This window comes from Hordeum vulgare, chromosome 1H (assembly GCF_904849725.1).
Source record: "Hordeum vulgare subsp. vulgare chromosome 1H, MorexV3_pseudomolecules_assembly, whole genome shotgun sequence".
NCBI lineage: Eukaryota > Viridiplantae > Streptophyta > Magnoliopsida > Poales > Poaceae > Hordeum > Hordeum vulgare.
The window spans coordinates 9325401-9344392 of record NC_058518.1 but is presented as its reverse complement, the minus strand read 5'-3'; the positions used below and the strand labels follow the sequence as shown (position 1 = coordinate 9344392).

Below are 18992 nucleotides of genomic sequence, written 5' to 3'. Positions count from 1 at the left end.
AAGCGCGTCGGGTCCTATGACACTCTTCTGTGATAACACTGGAGCCATTGCCATAGCCAAGGAGCCCAGGTTTCACCAGAAGACGAAGCACATCAAGCGCCGCTACAACTCCATCCAGGACCATGTCCAGAGTGGAGTGATAGATATTTGTAAAGTACAAACGGATCTGAATATTGCAGACCCGTTGACTAAACCTCTTCCACGAGCAAAACATGATCAGCACCATAATGCTATGGGCGTTCGATACATCACAACGTAACTACATTATTGGCTCTGGTGCAAGTGGGAGACTGTTGGAAATATGCCCTAGAGGCAATAATAAAATGGTTATTATCATATTTCCTTGTTCATGATAATCGTCTGTCGTTCATGCTATAATTGTATTAACAGGAAACAGTAATACATCTGTGAATGAATAGATCACAATGTGTCCCTAGCAAGCCTCTAGTTGGCTAGCTCATTAGTCAATAGATGATCATGGTTTCCTGATCATGGACATTGGATGTCATTGATAACGGGATCACATCATTGGGAGAATGATGTGGTGGACAAGACCCAATCCTAAGCCTAGCACTAGATCGTATTGTTCGTATGCTAATGTTTTTCTAATGTCAAGTATCTTTTCCTTCGACCGTGAGATTGTGCAACTCCCGGATACCGTAGGAGTGCTTTGGGTGTATCAAACGTCACAATGTAACTGGGTGACTATAAAGGTGCACTACGGGTACCTCCGAAAGTGTCTGTTGGGTTAGCACGAATCGAGATCAGGATTTGTCACTCCGTGTGACGGAGAGGTATCTCTGGGCCCACTCGGTAGAACATCATCATTAGCTCAATGTGACTAAGGAGTTAGTCACACGATGACGTGCTACGGAACGAGTAAAGAGACATACCGGTAACGAGATTGAACAAGGTATAGGTATACCGACGATCGAATCTCGGGCAAGTTCTATACCGACAGACAAAGGGAATCGTATACGGGATTGATTGAATCCTTGACATCGTGGTTCATCCGATGAGATCATCGTGGAGCTAGTGGGAGCCACCATGGGTATCCATACCCCGCTGATGGTTATTGGCCAGAGAGGTGTCTCGGTCATGTCTGCCTGTCTCCCGAACCCGTAGGGTCTACACACTTAAGGTTCAATGACGCTAGGGTTATAGGGAATTGTTATACGAGATTACCGAAAGTTGTTCGGAGTCCCGGATGAGATCCCGGACGTCACGAGGAGCTCCGGAATGGTCCGGAGGTAAAGATTGATATATAGGACGGATGGTTTCGGACACCGGAAGTGTTTCGGGCATCACCGGTAACGTACCGGGACCACCGGGACCACCGAAGGTGGTCCCGGGGGACCACCGAAGGGGGGTGACGACCCCGGGAGGCTAGATGGGCTAAGTGGGGAAGGGAACCATCCCCTAAGTGGGCTGGTGCGCCCCCCACCCAGCCCATGTGCACCAGAAAAAGGGGAAAGGGGGGAACCCTAACTAAGGTGGGCCTTAGGCCCACCAGAGGGGTGCGCCACCCCTCCCCCTTGCCCTGGCCGCCACCCCTCTCCCATCTAAGGGCTGCCGCACCCCTTAGGGGTGGGAACCCTAAGGGCTGCGCCCCCTCCCTCTTCCCCTATATATAGATGAGGTTCGGGGTTGTTTGAGACACGGTTGAATCTCTCTCTCTCGTCGCAGCCCTGCTCCTCTCCCTCCTCCTCTCTGCCGGCGCTTGGCGAAGCCCTGCCGGGAGACCTCGTCTCTCCACCGACACCACGCCGTCGTGTTGCTGGACTTCTTCCCCAACCTCTCCCTTCTCCTTGCTGGATCAAGGTGCGGGAGACGTCACCGGGCTGCACGTGTGTTGAACGCGGAGGTGCCGTTGTTCGGCACTAGATCGGAATCGCCGCGAGTACGACTCCATCAACCGCGTTCTAGCAACGCTTCCGCTTAGCGATCTTCAAAGGTATGAAGATGCTCTTACCCCTCTCTTGTTGCTGGTCTCTCCATAGGAAGATCTGAACATGCGTAGGAAAATTTTGAATTTATGCTACGTTACCCAACAAGGCTTTCCTCTACGCCGAAGTTTGTGTAGCTAGCATGATTGGTATCATTCGAATCTTGATTGTAGACCTGCGAATTGTCCGTGTTCTATCTTTTTTATTATTTATTTATGTTCCATTTGCAGGGGCAAACTTATACTCTATAAATATTGTTTGAAGAATGGCTGCAACGTAAAACATGTAACATAGTCGCTTTTTGTGTGCTAACTGCACCTCTACACTAGAGGTTACATACATAGCAAAGAAGATTCATGATGCTGGTTCTAAGTATATATATTATCTATGAGCGACCAAAAATTGATGATGCAGTTACATCGGCCAGTAGAGTTGGCTGATTATATTTGGGTATGCTATAGCTAGGGAAAAGTATATAATTCTATTTTACATTATTCTTTGAGTCTTTTATTTGTGTACAAATTGATGGTGAAGCCGAGGGCAATTGAAACAAAGTAGAAAACACCTTATATTCTTGCGGAGGAGGGGAATGTTGCCAGGGACGTGGCCATGCTTCATTAACATTAACGAGCATGAGGATTGTTGGAGAAATGAAATAGTTGAAAATGACATGTGGGGCGCGTAGCATCTATGATCTAATTTTATTTTAATGTGAAGATTGGTGGACTCATGACGAAACAAATGGTGTGTCTTGGAGTGTGAAGGTAATTATTTTAGAGGTTGGGAAAATCCAAACTTGTAATCCATAGCAACAAACGGATATATAGTTACCCTGTCTGTACTATTTATGATATGAGTGATGGGGCGAGTGGCGATGTGCCATGCCATATGGTGCTCATATTACATAGGTGGAGGCTTCACATCCCCAGCATGCTATCAGAGGACTCCGGTAATGGGTGGATGCTGGTAAACAACGGTTACATGAAGAGTTGATGTTGGCATGACAAAAGGGGCATCGACGATAGGATATAAGAGAGAAGATGGCAAGTGTAGATAGTATGTACAGGAAAAGGGCCCGATGCGTGACTAGAGGATTTGATGATGAACTCATTACTTTTGCAGAAAACAAAAGAAACGGTGTGTGTGTTTAGATAGAGGGAAAAGAGGATTTGATGATGAACTTATTACTTTTGCAGAAAACAAAAGAAACGGTGTGTGTGTTTAGATAGAGGAAAAAAGTATATGTCATCCCATAACAACGCACAGACAGTTAACTAGTGATGTATAGTTTAAATTTAAGTTACTTATTTTAGTACGAAGGGAGTATAACGGATTTTGCCTCTCAATCCTAACTCTATTATGAAGGAATAAAACTTATATTATAGATTAAAAAAACTATGGAAGAAAAAAGCGTCGACAGCAGGGATCGAACCTGCGCGGGCGTAGCCCAACAGATTTCAAGTCTGTCTCCTTAACCACTCGGACATATCGACCTTGTTTGGACATTGTTTCCTTCTCCACCCTAATTAACACGGAGACTGGCCTGTGACCAGATATAAGTTTTGTTGGCACAGTAACTACGGGCTAGCATTAGTCACTTGAAAGATTAGCATTAGTCAGGCTCCTGCTCTCCCTAGATCTCATGGTGCCTCCGGGGATTGCTCGGCGATGATGGTCGGACGGGGCGAGGCACGCGAGCCCCGAAACTAGGAGGCGGATTGCCAGAGGCAGCACCGAGGGGTTCCTTGGTCGCATAAGGAAACTGATACCAATAAAGTAACTACTACCGAAATAGAATCATATGGTGTAATATGCAAAAAAAAAAGATCTACTCCTGGACTACGAAGAGTCATGAAACAGAATTTCGCCCCACTATATGTATATAGCAAGCATACGATACAACGTGAAACCACTGCTCGTGTAAACAGGACATCCATGTCCAAAAGAAAAAAAAAGAAAAAACAATGCAAACACCGGTGGATTAACGTAGACAACAATGACTCACAACCCCTGCGTCCCCTCCGGAGTATTCCCACTACGATCCAAGCACTCTTATTCATCGCGTACCAAGCAGCAACTCCAAGAAGGATAGTGACGACGACATTGTTGCCCGGACAAATTCTAAGGTTTTCCCCGGTACGCTCCAAGGAGTGGGAAGGAGGTACACCTGTCACCCTTCAGGAAGGAAGGGTGACACTCTCAAGCATCACCGTGTCGGTGTCAAATGACAAGGATTTCTCCCGACCCTTATAACACCACCTCCCGGATGATCACAGGTGCTCCACCAAGCATGCCATCCACCAGAATACACCACCACGGCCTTGCAGTCACCATCATCGTCTCACCACAGTCAACGTAGCAAGGTCAGTCAGTCTGAGGCGAACCAACCATAGACAATGTCCGACAGAAGGACAACCACACAGGAGGGAACCACCTCCATCGTCCAAGACGGCCGTCTTTCGGACATGACGTCGAGAGCACACTCAGCCATTGGAACCGGAGGGCGGCAGCAATGCAGACATCCGAAGGGCGTCCTCCACTGCCATCAATGGGTGTTGACCGGATACAATAGCAGGGACACACCAGGGCAAACAGGCCCAGTCGAGCCCCACGGGTCGTAAAGTCCCCGCAGACGTGTCGCTGCAAGTAGGCCGCCGCCGCTACCCACATGAGCAGCCCAAAAGCTCAGCCAGGCACAAACAAGCCCGTGAAGCTCCCATCGCCACGCTATAGTGGTGGGCGTCAATGTTGGCATTCCCGTCGCGAGCCGCGCCACTGGCCACTCGGAGGCAACGAGGCAGGCCCAACCTTACCCAGATCAGGCTTGAGGGGCCCAGATCTGGCCCTACAGGGCCGGAGCGCCGCCACCGCCACCCAACCACCAATAGCAGCACCTTTGCCATCAAGACCACCCACGCCGCACCAGGGGAAGCCCCACCACTGCGCCGGGCCAATGTCGCCGAGGAGCACCACCTGGACTCGGGCTACCCCGCGCCACCCAGCCATGAGGGGGAGGGCCGGATGTCCGCCACCACCGGGGCTGCCCGACCAAGGGTTGGCGCGGCACACCGGCGACGACGGGAGGGAGGGGAAGGAGGCAAGAAGGCGGGAGGCGGGGTGATGGGGTTGTATATTAGGGATAGGCCTACGGGCCTGCTTCCCTAGGCCCATCTAGGACCCTTTATGGAAATTAGTGTCCTTAAAGTCATCGTTGTAGCCTCGACCTCACTCAGTTCAGCAACCGTCACTCGCCTGCCTGGAGTCACTCGGATCAACGTGTGTTAGTTGGACGCATCCTGGCACACGGACCATAGCAAGGTGAAGGCACCAAAGAGGCTCCAACGGCTAAGAACTTAATCCATCACATGAAGTGTTGTGAAGGCTCGCGTTACCAGTAACGCGGGAAGTTATAGCTGTCGGTTCTAGTAATTTCCCTGTTTATTAGCATTAATTACCTTGTAATGAAGCTCGGCCGGTCGTGGCAGCAACTATATAAGCCACTCCCGGGCTCCAACTCAAGGGTTCAACACCTTGTAATCTTTCATACCCCATAAGAAAATATCAGCCTCCCGGCTCAAGACGTAGGGTTATTACCACTTTCGAGTGGGGCCTGAATTCGTACATCCAAGTGTATCCACTGCGCCTAGTTAGACTTCGCCCTTTCGTTTGTACCCCTAGGTACTATTGTCAGGGTCATTCCCACTACAGTTGGCGCCCACCGTGGGGTTGCGCGTCTAGCAAATCCAGCGCAGTTGGAGATTTATCGCATTTTTTGTCAACATGATGACACTGGACGGAGAGATCCTCTTTGGTTCCCTCAGCTTCATCGTCGATGATTCGGCGTGGCTGCAGGATGTGCCTCTGGACACCGACGCCCTCCCTACACGAGGTACGTCACATTTCAGCGCAGTCGCGCACGGAGTCCTGATCCGGCAGCCGTCGGTGCCGTATCACTCGGCACCCCCGTGTCCCGCTGCTATTCGCCGCAAACGCCCAGCGGTGGATCAAGCACGCCATGGCCAACCAGACCATTTCCGGGCAGGTGGCCATGCTCAGCTCCGATGATCCCACCGTCAGCTTCTTCCTTCATCAAGCGAGGAGTCACTCGGCGACTCCGACTGCGAAAGTAGCAGGGGTGCCGCCGAGATCCTGATGGCCGACACCAACAGGGGAGGCAACACAGTTACGTCGCGGGGAATTCTCCCGTACGTGACGGTAGAGAGCGTCGCCACGACGACGGCAGCCATCATGTTCCGCAGCCGCTCACCGAGCAGCAGCGGAGGAACTTCGACGAAGGAGCGATCAAGTTCTCTGCACCCCCATCACCGGGAACACCCAGGAGGAGATCACGCAGGAGAACGTGCGTCTGGCCAATCTGGCCGAGCGCGAGCGACTCCACCGTTCGCTCGACGCTCGGACCGCGAGGGACCAGCCGAGCTCCAGTTGCAGTCGCAGACAGTTATTTTCGGACGACTATCAACGGCACATTGAGGTGATGCGGACACCTCTGCTGAACCTGGCCGCAGCCACTCGGATCGCTGATTCAATTCAGCCGAGTGACAGCGCGGCCCGAGAAGGCATTCGACAGATTCAGACTCTGACACCTCTGTTGAACCTGGCCGCAGCCACTCAGATCGCTGATTCAATTCAGCCGAGTGACAGCGCGGCCGGAGAAGGCATTCGATAGATTCAGGCTCTGTTGAAGACTGTCATGTAGCAGAATTCCGCAGTGTCGCAATCGCGGCATCGCATTTATAGCAAGTCCGTCCACACGAACACCATGCAGTCTGCTTATAGCCCGCACGTGCATAGATGACACCAAAAGTCTCCTCCTCTTTCGAGAGGGCCGCATGGAGACTGAAGGCAAGGTCACCGAGACCAAAGCAGCAGCACCCCCCCCCCCCCCCCCCCCCCACCGTCCTCCAATCGGTCGTCGGGGGTAAATGAGGGCGACCACTATTAGGACCCCCAAGTTCAACACGTGGCTGATTGATTGCGAGCTGGCCGGGAAATGTCCCGGCTCGTGGTCTCCCTGGCTCTCATGGTGCTAGCACACGCACGGTGCCGCCTGCGGTACTAGCGGCGGACTGCTCGGTGACGGTGATCGGGCAGTGCGGGATGGGGGCATGTGGTGCCGAGGGGTGCGGCACTGCGCCATCTGCACCAAGTATCCTCCGTCTTCCTCCGGCCCAAAGGGAAGGAAACTGATACCGATATGAAAGTACCCAGTGCCGAAACAGGATTCAGACATAGATGCACTGTTCTCAGCAATAAAAAGAAAAAGATCAGTAACAAGGTCAAGGAGTCATGAATGAACTAGATCTCCCTCCGAAAAAGAAATAATCTGGGAAATAAAGATCTTTGACAGAGGGAGTGGTATTTTTGCACATTGACAATCAGTTTCTGACGAAGTTGGCCACACACAAACTTCTCCGGTTCAAATACTATACACCTCCCAGTGCCAAACCAAGCAAATCCTCACTGCAATGTGCATCTCCGTATCGTGTTCGGTTCAAATACCTACTAGTGGTAAAAACATCGTGTGCGTTGCAAGTTTGCAAGTGCGGCCAACATCCCCAGCCGTGTGACATCCATTATCATCATCAACCAGAATTCAATTCCCCCCTCTCTGCCCCCCTCCTCTCTCTCTCTCTCTGTACACGCTAGCAGCCTAAAGAACCAAGACGCGCTCCTCCCATGGCGGCAGGCAAGCTTGCCGGCCGGAGCAGGTTGTGCTACCTTTCGGGTATGGAGTCCGGCACCGAGAACCTGTCGGAGCCGTCGTACTTGCTCGGCACCGGCGTGGTCCTCCTCGACTGCCGCTTGGTCGCCACGATCACCTCCTCCGCGCCGGGGTCGTCGGCGACGTAGAACTTGTCGACATGGTCGCTCTTGAACACCGGGTGCAGGTACGAGTCCGCCAGGTACGACTTGAGGTCGAAGTTGGGCTCCCTCGCGTGCTCCAGCGTGTCCTTCCTCATCGCCTCCTGCGCAAAACCAGAAAAAACACCTTCAGGCCTTCAGCGGCGATGAGGACAAAGGAGGAATCAATCCGATGGCAAGGAGATTGGGCGTAAATGTCTACCTGCAGCGGGTTCCTCACGAACGCAGGTTTGTACCGGTGCGTGCAGTACTTGTGGAACCAAAAGGTTAGTATGGGAAGAACGAGAAGAACTGGCGTCGCCTCCTCCAAACCCTTTGTGCTCAGTAGCCCAAGGAGAAGCAGCTGCGATGCAATCAAGGCTACGATTATGCGTAGATGCACGTTGGGCCAGAACTGCGCACCACTCTCGTATCGTTGATTGTAGACATTAATGATCTGAAACAATGTAGGATCAAGTGATAAGGAAACCAAACATTCAGAGGTTCATCATTTCGACAACGAACATGCCAAAAATCTCAGAAAGTAGTAGGAAGAGCTCTTTACCTGATGGCGGTAGACAACGTATCCCAACGCAAAGAACACCAGTATAAAAGGTAGCAAGAGCGGTGTCACTGCAGCATACACAAGACCAAGCAAGAAATATAGCTGTATTCGAGGCTCAGACCAGTAAAAACAGATACTGCCCGGATCCATTGCCTCTTCTCTGTCCTTCTCCGTCTTGACCAAGAAAAAGTTTTTCAAGTGGTATAGTACAAATGCCCTTATTCTCAGTATTTCAAGAGCTACACCAGTCCAACCATCGACCATTACGTATGTTATGAAAAATGTTGCCTTCATTGGTATGGCTACACCAATGATCCTTGGTATGCTGCAAAAGAAAAGCACATTAGACTCACTGGAGATAGCAATCACCGTTCGATTTAGGAATATGAAGAACAGATTTTCAGATGCATGGTAAAATAAGTGTAGAACTGAAGATCAGTGCGCAATAACGAACACAAACGATAAGTACCAACAATGACCAGTATGTTAAGTAGAAAAAAAAACATCAGCAGCACCTAGCACAGGTACAGCGATGTTCCAGCCAAGTCCATGAGTTAGCTTTACCGCTGGGTACCACAACTGACCTAGTTCATTTGCCAATTTCAAGAAACTATATGTGTTGGTCTAATTTAAAGAAAGTTGAGCAGAACTCTCATATATAGCATGCATTAAGTGTAATTGATGTTTGTTTCTAAGACATGAGTTCTCCATAAGTCAAAGAAACTATATGTGTTGGTCTAATTTAAAGAAAGTTGAGCAGAACTCTCATATATATCATGAATTAAGTGTAATTGATGTTTGTTTCTAAGACATGAATTCTCCATAATTCAAAGAAGCTAGGCCAGGTCAAGGTTAACGAACTGTAACCAAATGCAAAACCATATTTTTTTGCCAAAGAGGGTAACCACCATTCCATCTTGGTACCATTAAAGCCAAGGTGGACATTCTTCTTCTAAGAATAATGTATCATGATGCACAGCCAACAAAGTTATCACTGACACTGCTAAATCTGTTCAGGACTCCTACCGTAGTAAGGTGAAGTAAAAAATATCATCACCAGAAAATGCAACGTCATGCTTAGGAAAGATGAGATAAGATGCAACTGACCAAACCACACATGAGCTAAATGTTGCAGCAAACTTATAAGTAATGTGGTATTTATACACCTTTTACTCTAAGTGCATAATTGGTAAATGTGTCTGTACGGGACATACTCATTAGCTGACGCATGGAGGTAGGTATTAAGCTGCTCCAAAGCAGATCCTGTAACAATGCTCCCCAAAAATACATTGAAGAACAAGAATATAAAATACTTGGACGCAGTTCTTCGCTCTAGTGATGACTGTGATATCAATCCTTCAAACTGTGACATGAACATCAGTATAGTTGGAAGCACTATGAGGAAGATCTTCAGAGCAAGTCCAGGAAGAAACCCTTGGATGAATGATTTAATGGTATCTCTGGAAAATAGTTGACAAGCAGAAATCAGAAGAGACATCAATATATATGACATCTGATCAATATAAACTTTCACACTGATTCTACAGCGATGACGGAAAGGCTATGGAGACGCCACAAAACTGCGGAATAAAAAAGTTGTGAAAGTAGACTTACGCTTCAATTAAAGGTTTTAGAAATGGTAGTGCCTTCTCTATGCCTTCAAGATTTGCAAGAGTCTGTACGAATGCTATTGGAATGACATAGAAGAAGTTGAGGAAGAAGAAGGCCACGCCAATTATCAACCTCCTGACTGTCAGGGAGACAAAGGGAATAGATAGATTACTCCAGTAGACATCACGAGGTTCTGGAGCCCATTCAGTCAGCCAAAGGGTTGGGTTGCTTGTTTGTTGTGTCTGAGCACAAACAGCTGCACCCCACCGTGAACGAAAAGAAACAAAGGCTGCTGGCATAATTGACTTGGGATCCTTCATGACCTTTTTACGCTCTTCAACTTCCTGTGTATTGTCACGTGTTAGACTATGTATTCTGACAGTTAGCTGCAAACAATAGATAACCTAACACTTAAAAAGAACAAAGAAAGATTAAAAATCTAGTAAAAACGACAACATGCATAGATGAATAGTACAAAGGTTACATGAATGCATATTTTGTAACTTACTTCCTTTCCTATCTTCTCAATCTCTGATTTGCAGTGATCAATAGCATCCACTTCAGAACCAAAACATCCAAGAAAGCCAGTCTGTAATTTAAGTCCAAAGATAGGCAAAGGAATTTAAAAAAAAAACAGACCCGAATACAATGAAAAAGCAATGGGGTAACTATATTTGCAGACCAACCTTAGTTGTTGGCCTTTTGGATTTTCGCTCAAGCTTGTTTTGGTAGTAATCAAGCCAATTCCGCATTTTCTTCTTCTTTTCAACCAGGTCAGCAAGCTTATTTGCATTGTAAACTGTCTATAGAGCAACAAGACATAAAGATTAGTCCCCACATAAATCGTCTAAAAAGGGATTCAGCAAGAAAGTAAGGAATGCAATGTAAGGCTTAAACACAAAAATTAGTTTAAGAAAAATCATAGTTACTCCCTCCGTTCCTAAATACAAGTCTTTTAAGAGATTCAACTATAGACTACATACGGAGCAAAATGAGTGAATCTACACTCTAAAGTATGTCTATATACATCCGTACATAGTCTGTAGTGAAATTTCTTAAAAGACTTATATTTAGGAACGGAGGGAGTATTATTTTTAACGAAGTAGCTAAACAACAAATTGTGAACCCAAATATCAGCATATGATTCATGTCGCGCCATAGCATATCAGTACCCTGGTGATTGCTTTGCACTGCACACTTCCTTATATTTGGATTTGCAGATGATCAAACAGGAGATGTTCCAAAATTTAGTGATTACCTGATGTTTCAGATAATGATCAGGATGATTGACAAGGAAGAAATGTTCCACAAGCTCGCTAACTGATTCATCAGGGTCTGGTGGTATGTTCCGTACAAGAACCTACAACAAAAATACATTGATGACTCAGAATCAAAACAATAACCAGAGGACCATTAATCTAGATAAGATCATTCTGCTGAGATCATTGCTGTATGCAGCATTCTTTTTTCTAGAAAAGGGATCTAAAATGAGCTCATGTATAAGTTGCAGTCACAAAGGTGCTTTATACCAACAATTTGCCAGAAAAATCTGCTCCAGAATTTGCTTTTGAATTTTAAAATAATAGGAATATTTAAATGTTTACCAAGTTACAAAATTCGAATTTTGAAATAATAGGAATATTTAAATGTTATCAAGTACACAATAACAAAAAAGAAAAGTCCAGTGTGTAATCCTTAGTCCCGCAATTGTCTGCCAGTGCCTTTTGACTTATCCAAACTTACATACAACACCCTAAACATCCCAATCTACTAAATAGGAAGAGTATAGGCAAATGGGCATACATACAGTGAACTGATCCGGTCGGCGTTTCTCTGAAGCAAGAAAGCGCAACCTCATAGTCGCGACTCTTTCATACTCATTCTTAAGTACATAGCAGGTCCAAAATGTAAATACATAGGCCATAACCAAGTGAGCAATAAACCTGCACAAAAACTTGAAGTGTCAGCATAATCATCAACATACAAGAATGTACGAATCTCGAACAAATATGGGTCGAAGATTTATGTTGCGTAGCTGATATGCAAGAGCATGCTTTTGAGCAGAAGTGCAGAACAACTGCCTATAACTGAAATTGACGGGCAGCTGCTAAATGCTAAGCCTGTATAGAGTGCCTGCACCTTACTAAAATGACACAAGAATGGTGCATTGCTCACCCAAATAAACACTAACAATCCTGCACCTATAAGAAACTCATGTGCCTACGGCGCATGCAGTATGCAGATTACTAAAATGGTTGAACTTCAGTACAGTCGCCGTCCATAGTTTTTAAAAGAGATGTACTGAAAAGATATAACTATAACTAAAACTGATTGTCAACAAAGCTTATAATGCATGCATATTAGCATATATACTCCCTCCGTTCCAAAATATAAGACCTTTTAGGTATTTCACTAGGAGACTACATACGGAGCAAAATGAGTGAATCTATACTCTAAAATATGTCTATGTACATCCGTATGTAGTTTATAGTACAATCTCTAAAAGGTCTTATATTTAGGAACGGAGGGAGTAGATATTACTTGTGGCAAGCCAGCGCCACTATTGAATATCTACAACTTCTATGAAACAAATCAGCAAAGCATTTACATGATCAACATAAAACAAATTGTTAAATAAATAAATAAACTATTTCTGCTATATATCCTGTTGCTCACCTCTTAGATCCATAAGGTATGTTGGATATTGAAAGTTTGTCAATATCACTGTGGACTACCTTCAAACCTTCTAGCGTATCATTGGTCCAGTTCACAGGGACCAAAACAGCGAAAGCAAGAATCGTAATCGGAACAAATATCTTCAGTCTGCAATGATTAGTTAAAAGTTTGTCAACATACATGCATCGAAAGATTGGGCTACTTGATGTGAAGGATGTTACGCGCCAAAATGGATAAATAAAATAATGTACATAGGCCCATCTGATGTTCCAAATACAGTGCTAAACCATTTTTGTAATTACAAATAATAATAAGGAAAAACATGTTTGCATAACAGAAATGGGCCTGCTTATTAAAAGCCACATGATATGTGTGACCCCATTAATAGACTTGAAGTATAAGTAACAACACAGGCAGAGCAGTAAAATTTGGCTATCTGTAGACATCATTCCCATGCACGTAAAAAGCACAAAATTTGGTGGTTATGCTCCAGGTCTATGCCTTGAGAGACTGAGAATGATAACAAAAAAAAATTTGCTGGCACCAAAGAATCACATAACCAAACATTTGATCAACAAGGAATTAACAACACCATGGTAAAAGAGCTTGCATGGGCGGTAATATAATAAACAACAGAGACAAGCGGTTGCAAAGAGCCACCAAGAACGCAAAGCTTCTGCAACGTACCCTGTGAGGTATATCCGTAGATAGACAACGGAATCGAGGCCCGCATGCTCGATCAACTCCTCCTCGGGCATCTTGAGAGCAGCCGGCATCCAGCTTAAGAACTTCAAGTAGGACCTCACGTTCAGGTTGACATACTTGGTGACAGCGGCGCCGGCGGAGGACGGGCTGTCCCGCATTCCCTTGAGGTACCATTTCGGGAAGAAGATCCTGTCGTTGATGGGCTGTAGCCGTAGGAAAGCGAATATGAGCAGGAAGATGGTCGCCATCAATATGTTGAACCCCGCCCCGAGGCCAATGTCATAGATGGTAGCCATGGCTGTCCTCCTTCAGATAGCTTAACAAGTCAAGTTGACAGAGAACACGGCCTGCACATGGGGATCGCATGATGTAAGAATGACGAAACCAACCGTACGATGCAATAATGTCATAGCCACTCGTGAGAAGATAAAATCATGCTACAAATGTATGATGGAACCGGTTGCGGCCTGGTCCACTGATTTAGTTGCACATCTACATCACCGTGCAGTTGCCAGCACAGCATGACCCTGACTGCGCACGAATTCGGTGCCCGAATGGACGACAAATGCCGGCCACTAATTTGGACAGACAAACGGCCCGGCGCTCCCTCGCTCACTGCCACATCTCCAAGCAGCAAGCAAGCAAGCAAAGCACAAGTGGCAGCCAAAGCACCCCCAATTATGATACTAGATGGCAAACTGGTGGCGCTGGTGCACGGAAAGGAACCGTCAGCAGAATCGAAAGATGTGTCGATCCGTCAAAGCATCTCTCAAATGCTGGCCGCTGATACAGATAGGTAACATCTTTGAAGCATCAAGCAAACAAGCAAAGCACCTCCGATGATGATGGATGGATGGATGGCAAGCTGGTGGCTGCGCTGGTGCACGGAAAGGAGCCGGCAACGGAATCGAAAGCGAAGTATCTATCTGGTGGGGGCGTGTGAATTAAATCAATGGATGGGTTTGCGTATCAGCCGTCCCGCCGCCCATCCGGAATCGTCGGAGCGTGGTGTGTTTGACCCCCGCCCGGAAAGCGAGAGGGCCCGGTGCCGACTTGCATGACATGACAGCAACCGCAGAGGAAAGAAAAGTTGGTAGTATTATTATTATCTCCCACCATATAGTACAATATTGGCAGCGTATGACGGAGGAATTAAAATAGGCGGTGCTGGTGGAGGAGCGGCTCCGTGGGGCAAAGAACCAAGTTTTATTTATTTATTTTTGTCCTGTTCCTGTCTAGATTTTCGGCGAGGATAATAATAATGGAAGTTGGTGGCGGTGGTGCGTGCACGGAAGGGCAGGGGGGGGGGCAAATAATCCTTGGCCAGCGGCGTTGCTTAGTGGCTAAGATTTCGCAGACGAAAAAGATATGAACAATAAAATCGTATCTGTGTTTGGCTCCTCTTGTTCCAGCAATGCGGAACGTATGACGAATCTGTGATGATGCGCGGGGTTCGGTTTGGAATCGTGCGGCGGGGGGTGAGGATGGGGACGACGACGGGGCCGCCGGAACCGCTGCGCGGAACTCGGCCCAGCGGCTAGCTGCTACTGGATAGTCCAGAGGGGAAACGGCGGGGGGCGAACGGCGGCGCGTGTTTAACCTTCGTGGGCAACCGGACGAACAGTTGGTGTGCGGGCGGGCTGGCGGGCTCGGCTGCCATACCCCCGATCCATCCAGCCAGCCAACCGGAAGCGAGCGGGAGGGGGGGAGAGAAGAAGGAAGCGAGCGAGCAGGCAGAGGAAGGAGGGGAGGGGAGGGGAAGGAGCGGACCTGGGCTGTCGGTCTGCGTTCGGCGTTCGGCGGCGGCGGCGTGTTCCTTCCTCCTGGTGGTGGTGGTGGTGGCCTCGCCCAGGGTGGGGGGTAACAGTCCTCCCCTGCTTGCTTGATTGCTTGCTTCCTGGATTGGTTTTCGTGGCAAGCGCGGCGTGGCGGCGGGGCAGCCCGGATTCGACGCCCTCCCCTCTCCAACTCCTTCCTTCCTTCCTTCCTTGTGCTGGCAACAGTATCTGGACGGGACGGGGGGAGCTCTGCTTCCGTTTTAAAAGGGAAAGGGAGGAAGAAGAGATATGGATAGAGTCCGGAGCGCAACGGTCGCCTCGGCTTGGGCTGAGCTAGTAGTAGTAGTAGTAGTATGGGAAGGAGAAGAAGCCGACCAAGATGTGATCCCGCCCGGGACGGACGGGGCACGCGGTTTCGCCACGGCGAGCCAACCCACCACGTGGAGGGGCGGCGGCGCCTACGCACTCCTTCCCTTCCCACGAATGCTACCTACTCGTACCGTATGATCCTCCTCTGCTTTTGCTCGATCGAGAAAACTAGGGGACACGGTTTTGCCACGGCGGCGGCCGCGAATGGGTGGGTCGACTCGAAATCACGGCGGCGTCCCAACATAACTGTCTTAACTTTGTATTAATTTTAATACAAAATTGTATTAAGCTTGAGATACTTATTTTGAAACGAAGGCAATATTACTTATGTTTTTAAAACAAAATACAGACGCAAGCGCTTATACGTACAGACGCGCATGCATGCATACGTTGATCCGTATATATATATATATATCGTGTAAGCGCACGCAGTTTGTGTGGAGCCCGGCCAGGCCATGATCCATGGACGAGCTAGGACTGTTCCGTTCTTCTTGGTTTGCGTGGAAGCGGAATCCATCCACGTCGGAGACCGACGTACGTACGAGTGGTGGTCGACGCACGGCAACGGCCGACGGACGGACAGGTCCACAACAATAATAAACTACCGACACGTGTCCATCGCAGTTTCAGAAGATGGGAAAAAAAATACCGTCTCCATCACCGATGCACGTGCCACGTTGTTCTATACCGAAAAAAACTGGTCACCGGAAACTTAGAATTAATAACCATGGGAAGAAACGGAGACAGACACTGTCGATATGTCCGAGTGGTTAAGGAGACAGACTTGAAATCTGTTGGGCTACGCCCGCGCAGGTTCGATCCCTGCTGTCGACGCATGTTTTTATTTTATTTTACTTCATTTTTTGGTACATTTTCTTACCAGTGAAAATAGAAGTTCGGGACATGCCAGTAATTCCACCTGTTTATCATCACTGCCTATACCGTCACAGCAATTTGAAACATATATGTATATAGTCCCTGCAAAAAAAATCAAACATATTCGTTGGACACGCGTCCATCCAACAGTCGAGCGATGACTGTGAGTATCAATCTTCTATCGCCGAGTATCAATCTTCTAACGCGTCCATCCAACGGAACAGAATTATTCTGAAACAAATATCACACCCTCCTGATCGTGTAAAAAAATTTATTCTCGGCGCGTGGCCGGAAATAACAGTTGTTGGTGGATGAGTAGTGCTTAACTTTTGTGGTGAAACGTATAGCGGAACGCTCAAGAGTCACTAAACTGCTGGCCGCGAACGCGAGCAGGTCATGTTGGTGATATTGTTCTGCTCTTCCGAGCTTGCAGAATCACAGAAACACACGGTGTTCTGAATCATGAGAGACAAGTGTTGCAGTACGCTAGAATTTAGTTTGCGTCTACTTTTTGTTTTTTGAGAAATTTGTGATCTGCTCATCGACCGTCGAGACAGCGCAAACAACACCAGAAATGACAAAAATTGCATCCAGGTCCGTTGAGTACCTTCTTTTTGATAAAGGGCGCTTTGCTGAGCATGCCTTTAGCTTTCCTTTTATTTTACTTCAATGGTCTTCACTTTCCTTTTATTTTCCTGCATTGTTTTTGAAAACATGATACTCTGTCAGTGGAAGTTTGAAAGAGAAGTGTTGCAGTACGCTAAAATTTAGTTTGCGTCTACTTTTTGTTTTCGATAAATTTGTGATCTGCTCATCAACTGTCAAGACAGTACAAACAACATCAGAAATAGCAAATTTTACATCCAGGTCCGTTGAGTAGCTAACAATAACTATAAGCACGGAAGTGCAAGATATACACCAAAACTCAAGGTACGTTGTCCTGGAGCTCATGCGTCCTCGGTCAGGCAGGGCAGAGCCAGGATTTAAGCATGGGGGGGGGGGGGCGAAAAATACCATGACAAAAGGAACAAAATTTCATATAAACTTTTCAGTTAGGAATAAGGTCTACTTCTATTAGTTTGGAAGTAGGTCTTATGCCTAAAACATGTGAAACAAAGTCGATATTCTCATAGTGTGCTTTCGATTCTACCTTGAGTGATTTCTACTTATGCCAGAACATTTTGGCAGTAGTTTGTATATAGACTAAACTGAGATGGAAGCTAATAACAATCAATTTTTGAGAATAAAATTGTTATGTATACCACCAGCATGTAATGCAAAATCAACCTGACAAATAGTAACTAACGTCTAGCAGTTTGTTCAGAGTCTATAGTTTTAACTAACGATAGCCAGGACATAAGCCATAAATATGCATGTAAAGATGGTACCTTGAAATTGGGGCGACTTGTGTTGTGCTACCCTGATCCGTGAATGGAAATCTGGACAGCCTCTTCCAAAGAAATCATGCTACAGGCAGGGACTGGTTAGGGCATGGGTCGACGATCGACGAAGAGACAAATCGCAGACAGGGACTGGCGAGGGCGAAGGTTGATGATCTACAAAGGCACAGATTGCCAGCTGCTGGCAATACCCTAGCACCTGTAGCAGGCGGCGGCGGCGGGCATCCATCCAGTCAAAGTGAAAAGGGTAAATCGTCTCGTGGGAAAAATGCATCGAGTCCACACGTTCTTCTTAGCGGTATCCACTATCCAATACACACGTGAGGCATCCATCTCACAGGACATTGTGGGCTGTTTTGACTTTGGGGTGTTTCCAAACGTACTCTCCTAGATAGTTACGTGTGTATGCTATATAACGATGACCGTGTCAATCAAATAATTACTGCAACTTGGTCGGGAGCCTCGATGAAGTGTTAGGCTAGTTGTATATTTCTTGTTGTATTTGTCGATCTGTTTTGTAAGATGGCCTCCTTACCATAATGTATCGTTCGGCTGCGTACTCTGTGTTAGTGTTTTATATATAAAACGGGACGAAAGCCTATTTTATGAAAACTCAAGGTACGGAAAATTCTGCGTCAAAGACATACGCGCACCAAGTTTCTTGCCATTTGGTACTGCTTACCAAGATGTCATCCTAACATTCATTTTTTTTTTCAGATAGGACATCATCCCGTAGGGAGCAAGGACCGAGAAGTAAGATCTGATACTCTTAAAACAGAGGCACCGAACTGATAAAAGAACTACCACTAAAAGAAAGAGATTAAACCAAAACATATATTGTGATAATGGTTGGCTGTTGCTACATATATATGTGTGTGCTTATCTGAATAGGTTTCCCTCCATTTTGTCACCTCTTGATGACGTAATTAGCATTTGAGAAAGAAAAAAAATTCCCACATGATAAGGTATTCTTTTACCTTCCAAGTCATAAAATATACTGAGACCTAGAGCCAAACGAAACCTTCAGGTTTAAAGGTTTTTCTTTTCTTGTTAAGATGAACCAATAGTCATTTTGTATCTTGGCAGCTTTGTGAAAAGAATGAGCACTAATTTTACTTTTAGACTCTTTATATAGTCATCAATGAGACAGCGAGCACCCATTTGCATTTGCCAATGCAGCTTTATGAAAAGAAGGGACACTTCT

General features: G+C 46.8%; 1 protein-coding gene and 2 non-coding genes across 3 annotated transcripts; 1 reads left to right on the top strand and 2 right to left on the bottom strand.

Moving 5' to 3' along the window:
- Positions 1-3357: 3357 nt before the first annotated feature.
- Positions 3358-3439, bottom strand: TRNAS-UGA. The gene has a single exon. It is a non-coding gene; the product is annotated as a tRNA-Ser (tRNA).
- Positions 3440-7254: 3815 nt separating this feature from the next.
- Positions 7255-15479, bottom strand: LOC123441134 (CSC1-like protein At3g21620). Its single transcript, XM_045117673.1, has 12 exons — positions 15136-15479; positions 13348-13712; positions 12661-12807; positions 11792-11927; positions 11243-11344; positions 10671-10787; positions 10493-10573; positions 9988-10328; positions 9588-9833; positions 8374-8698; positions 8032-8265; positions 7255-7933 (listed from the first exon to the last, which is right to left on the bottom strand). The coding sequence occupies exons 2-12, from the start codon at positions 13659-13661 to the stop codon at positions 7682-7684; spliced, it is 2295 nt and encodes a 764-aa protein (XP_044973608.1). The 5' UTR covers positions 13662-13712; positions 15136-15479; the 3' UTR covers positions 7255-7681.
- Positions 15480-16264: 785 nt separating this feature from the next.
- TRNAS-UGA lies at positions 16265-16346 on the top strand. Its single transcript has one exon. It is a non-coding gene; the product is annotated as a tRNA-Ser (tRNA).
- The last annotated feature ends 2646 nt before the right edge of the window (positions 16347-18992 follow it).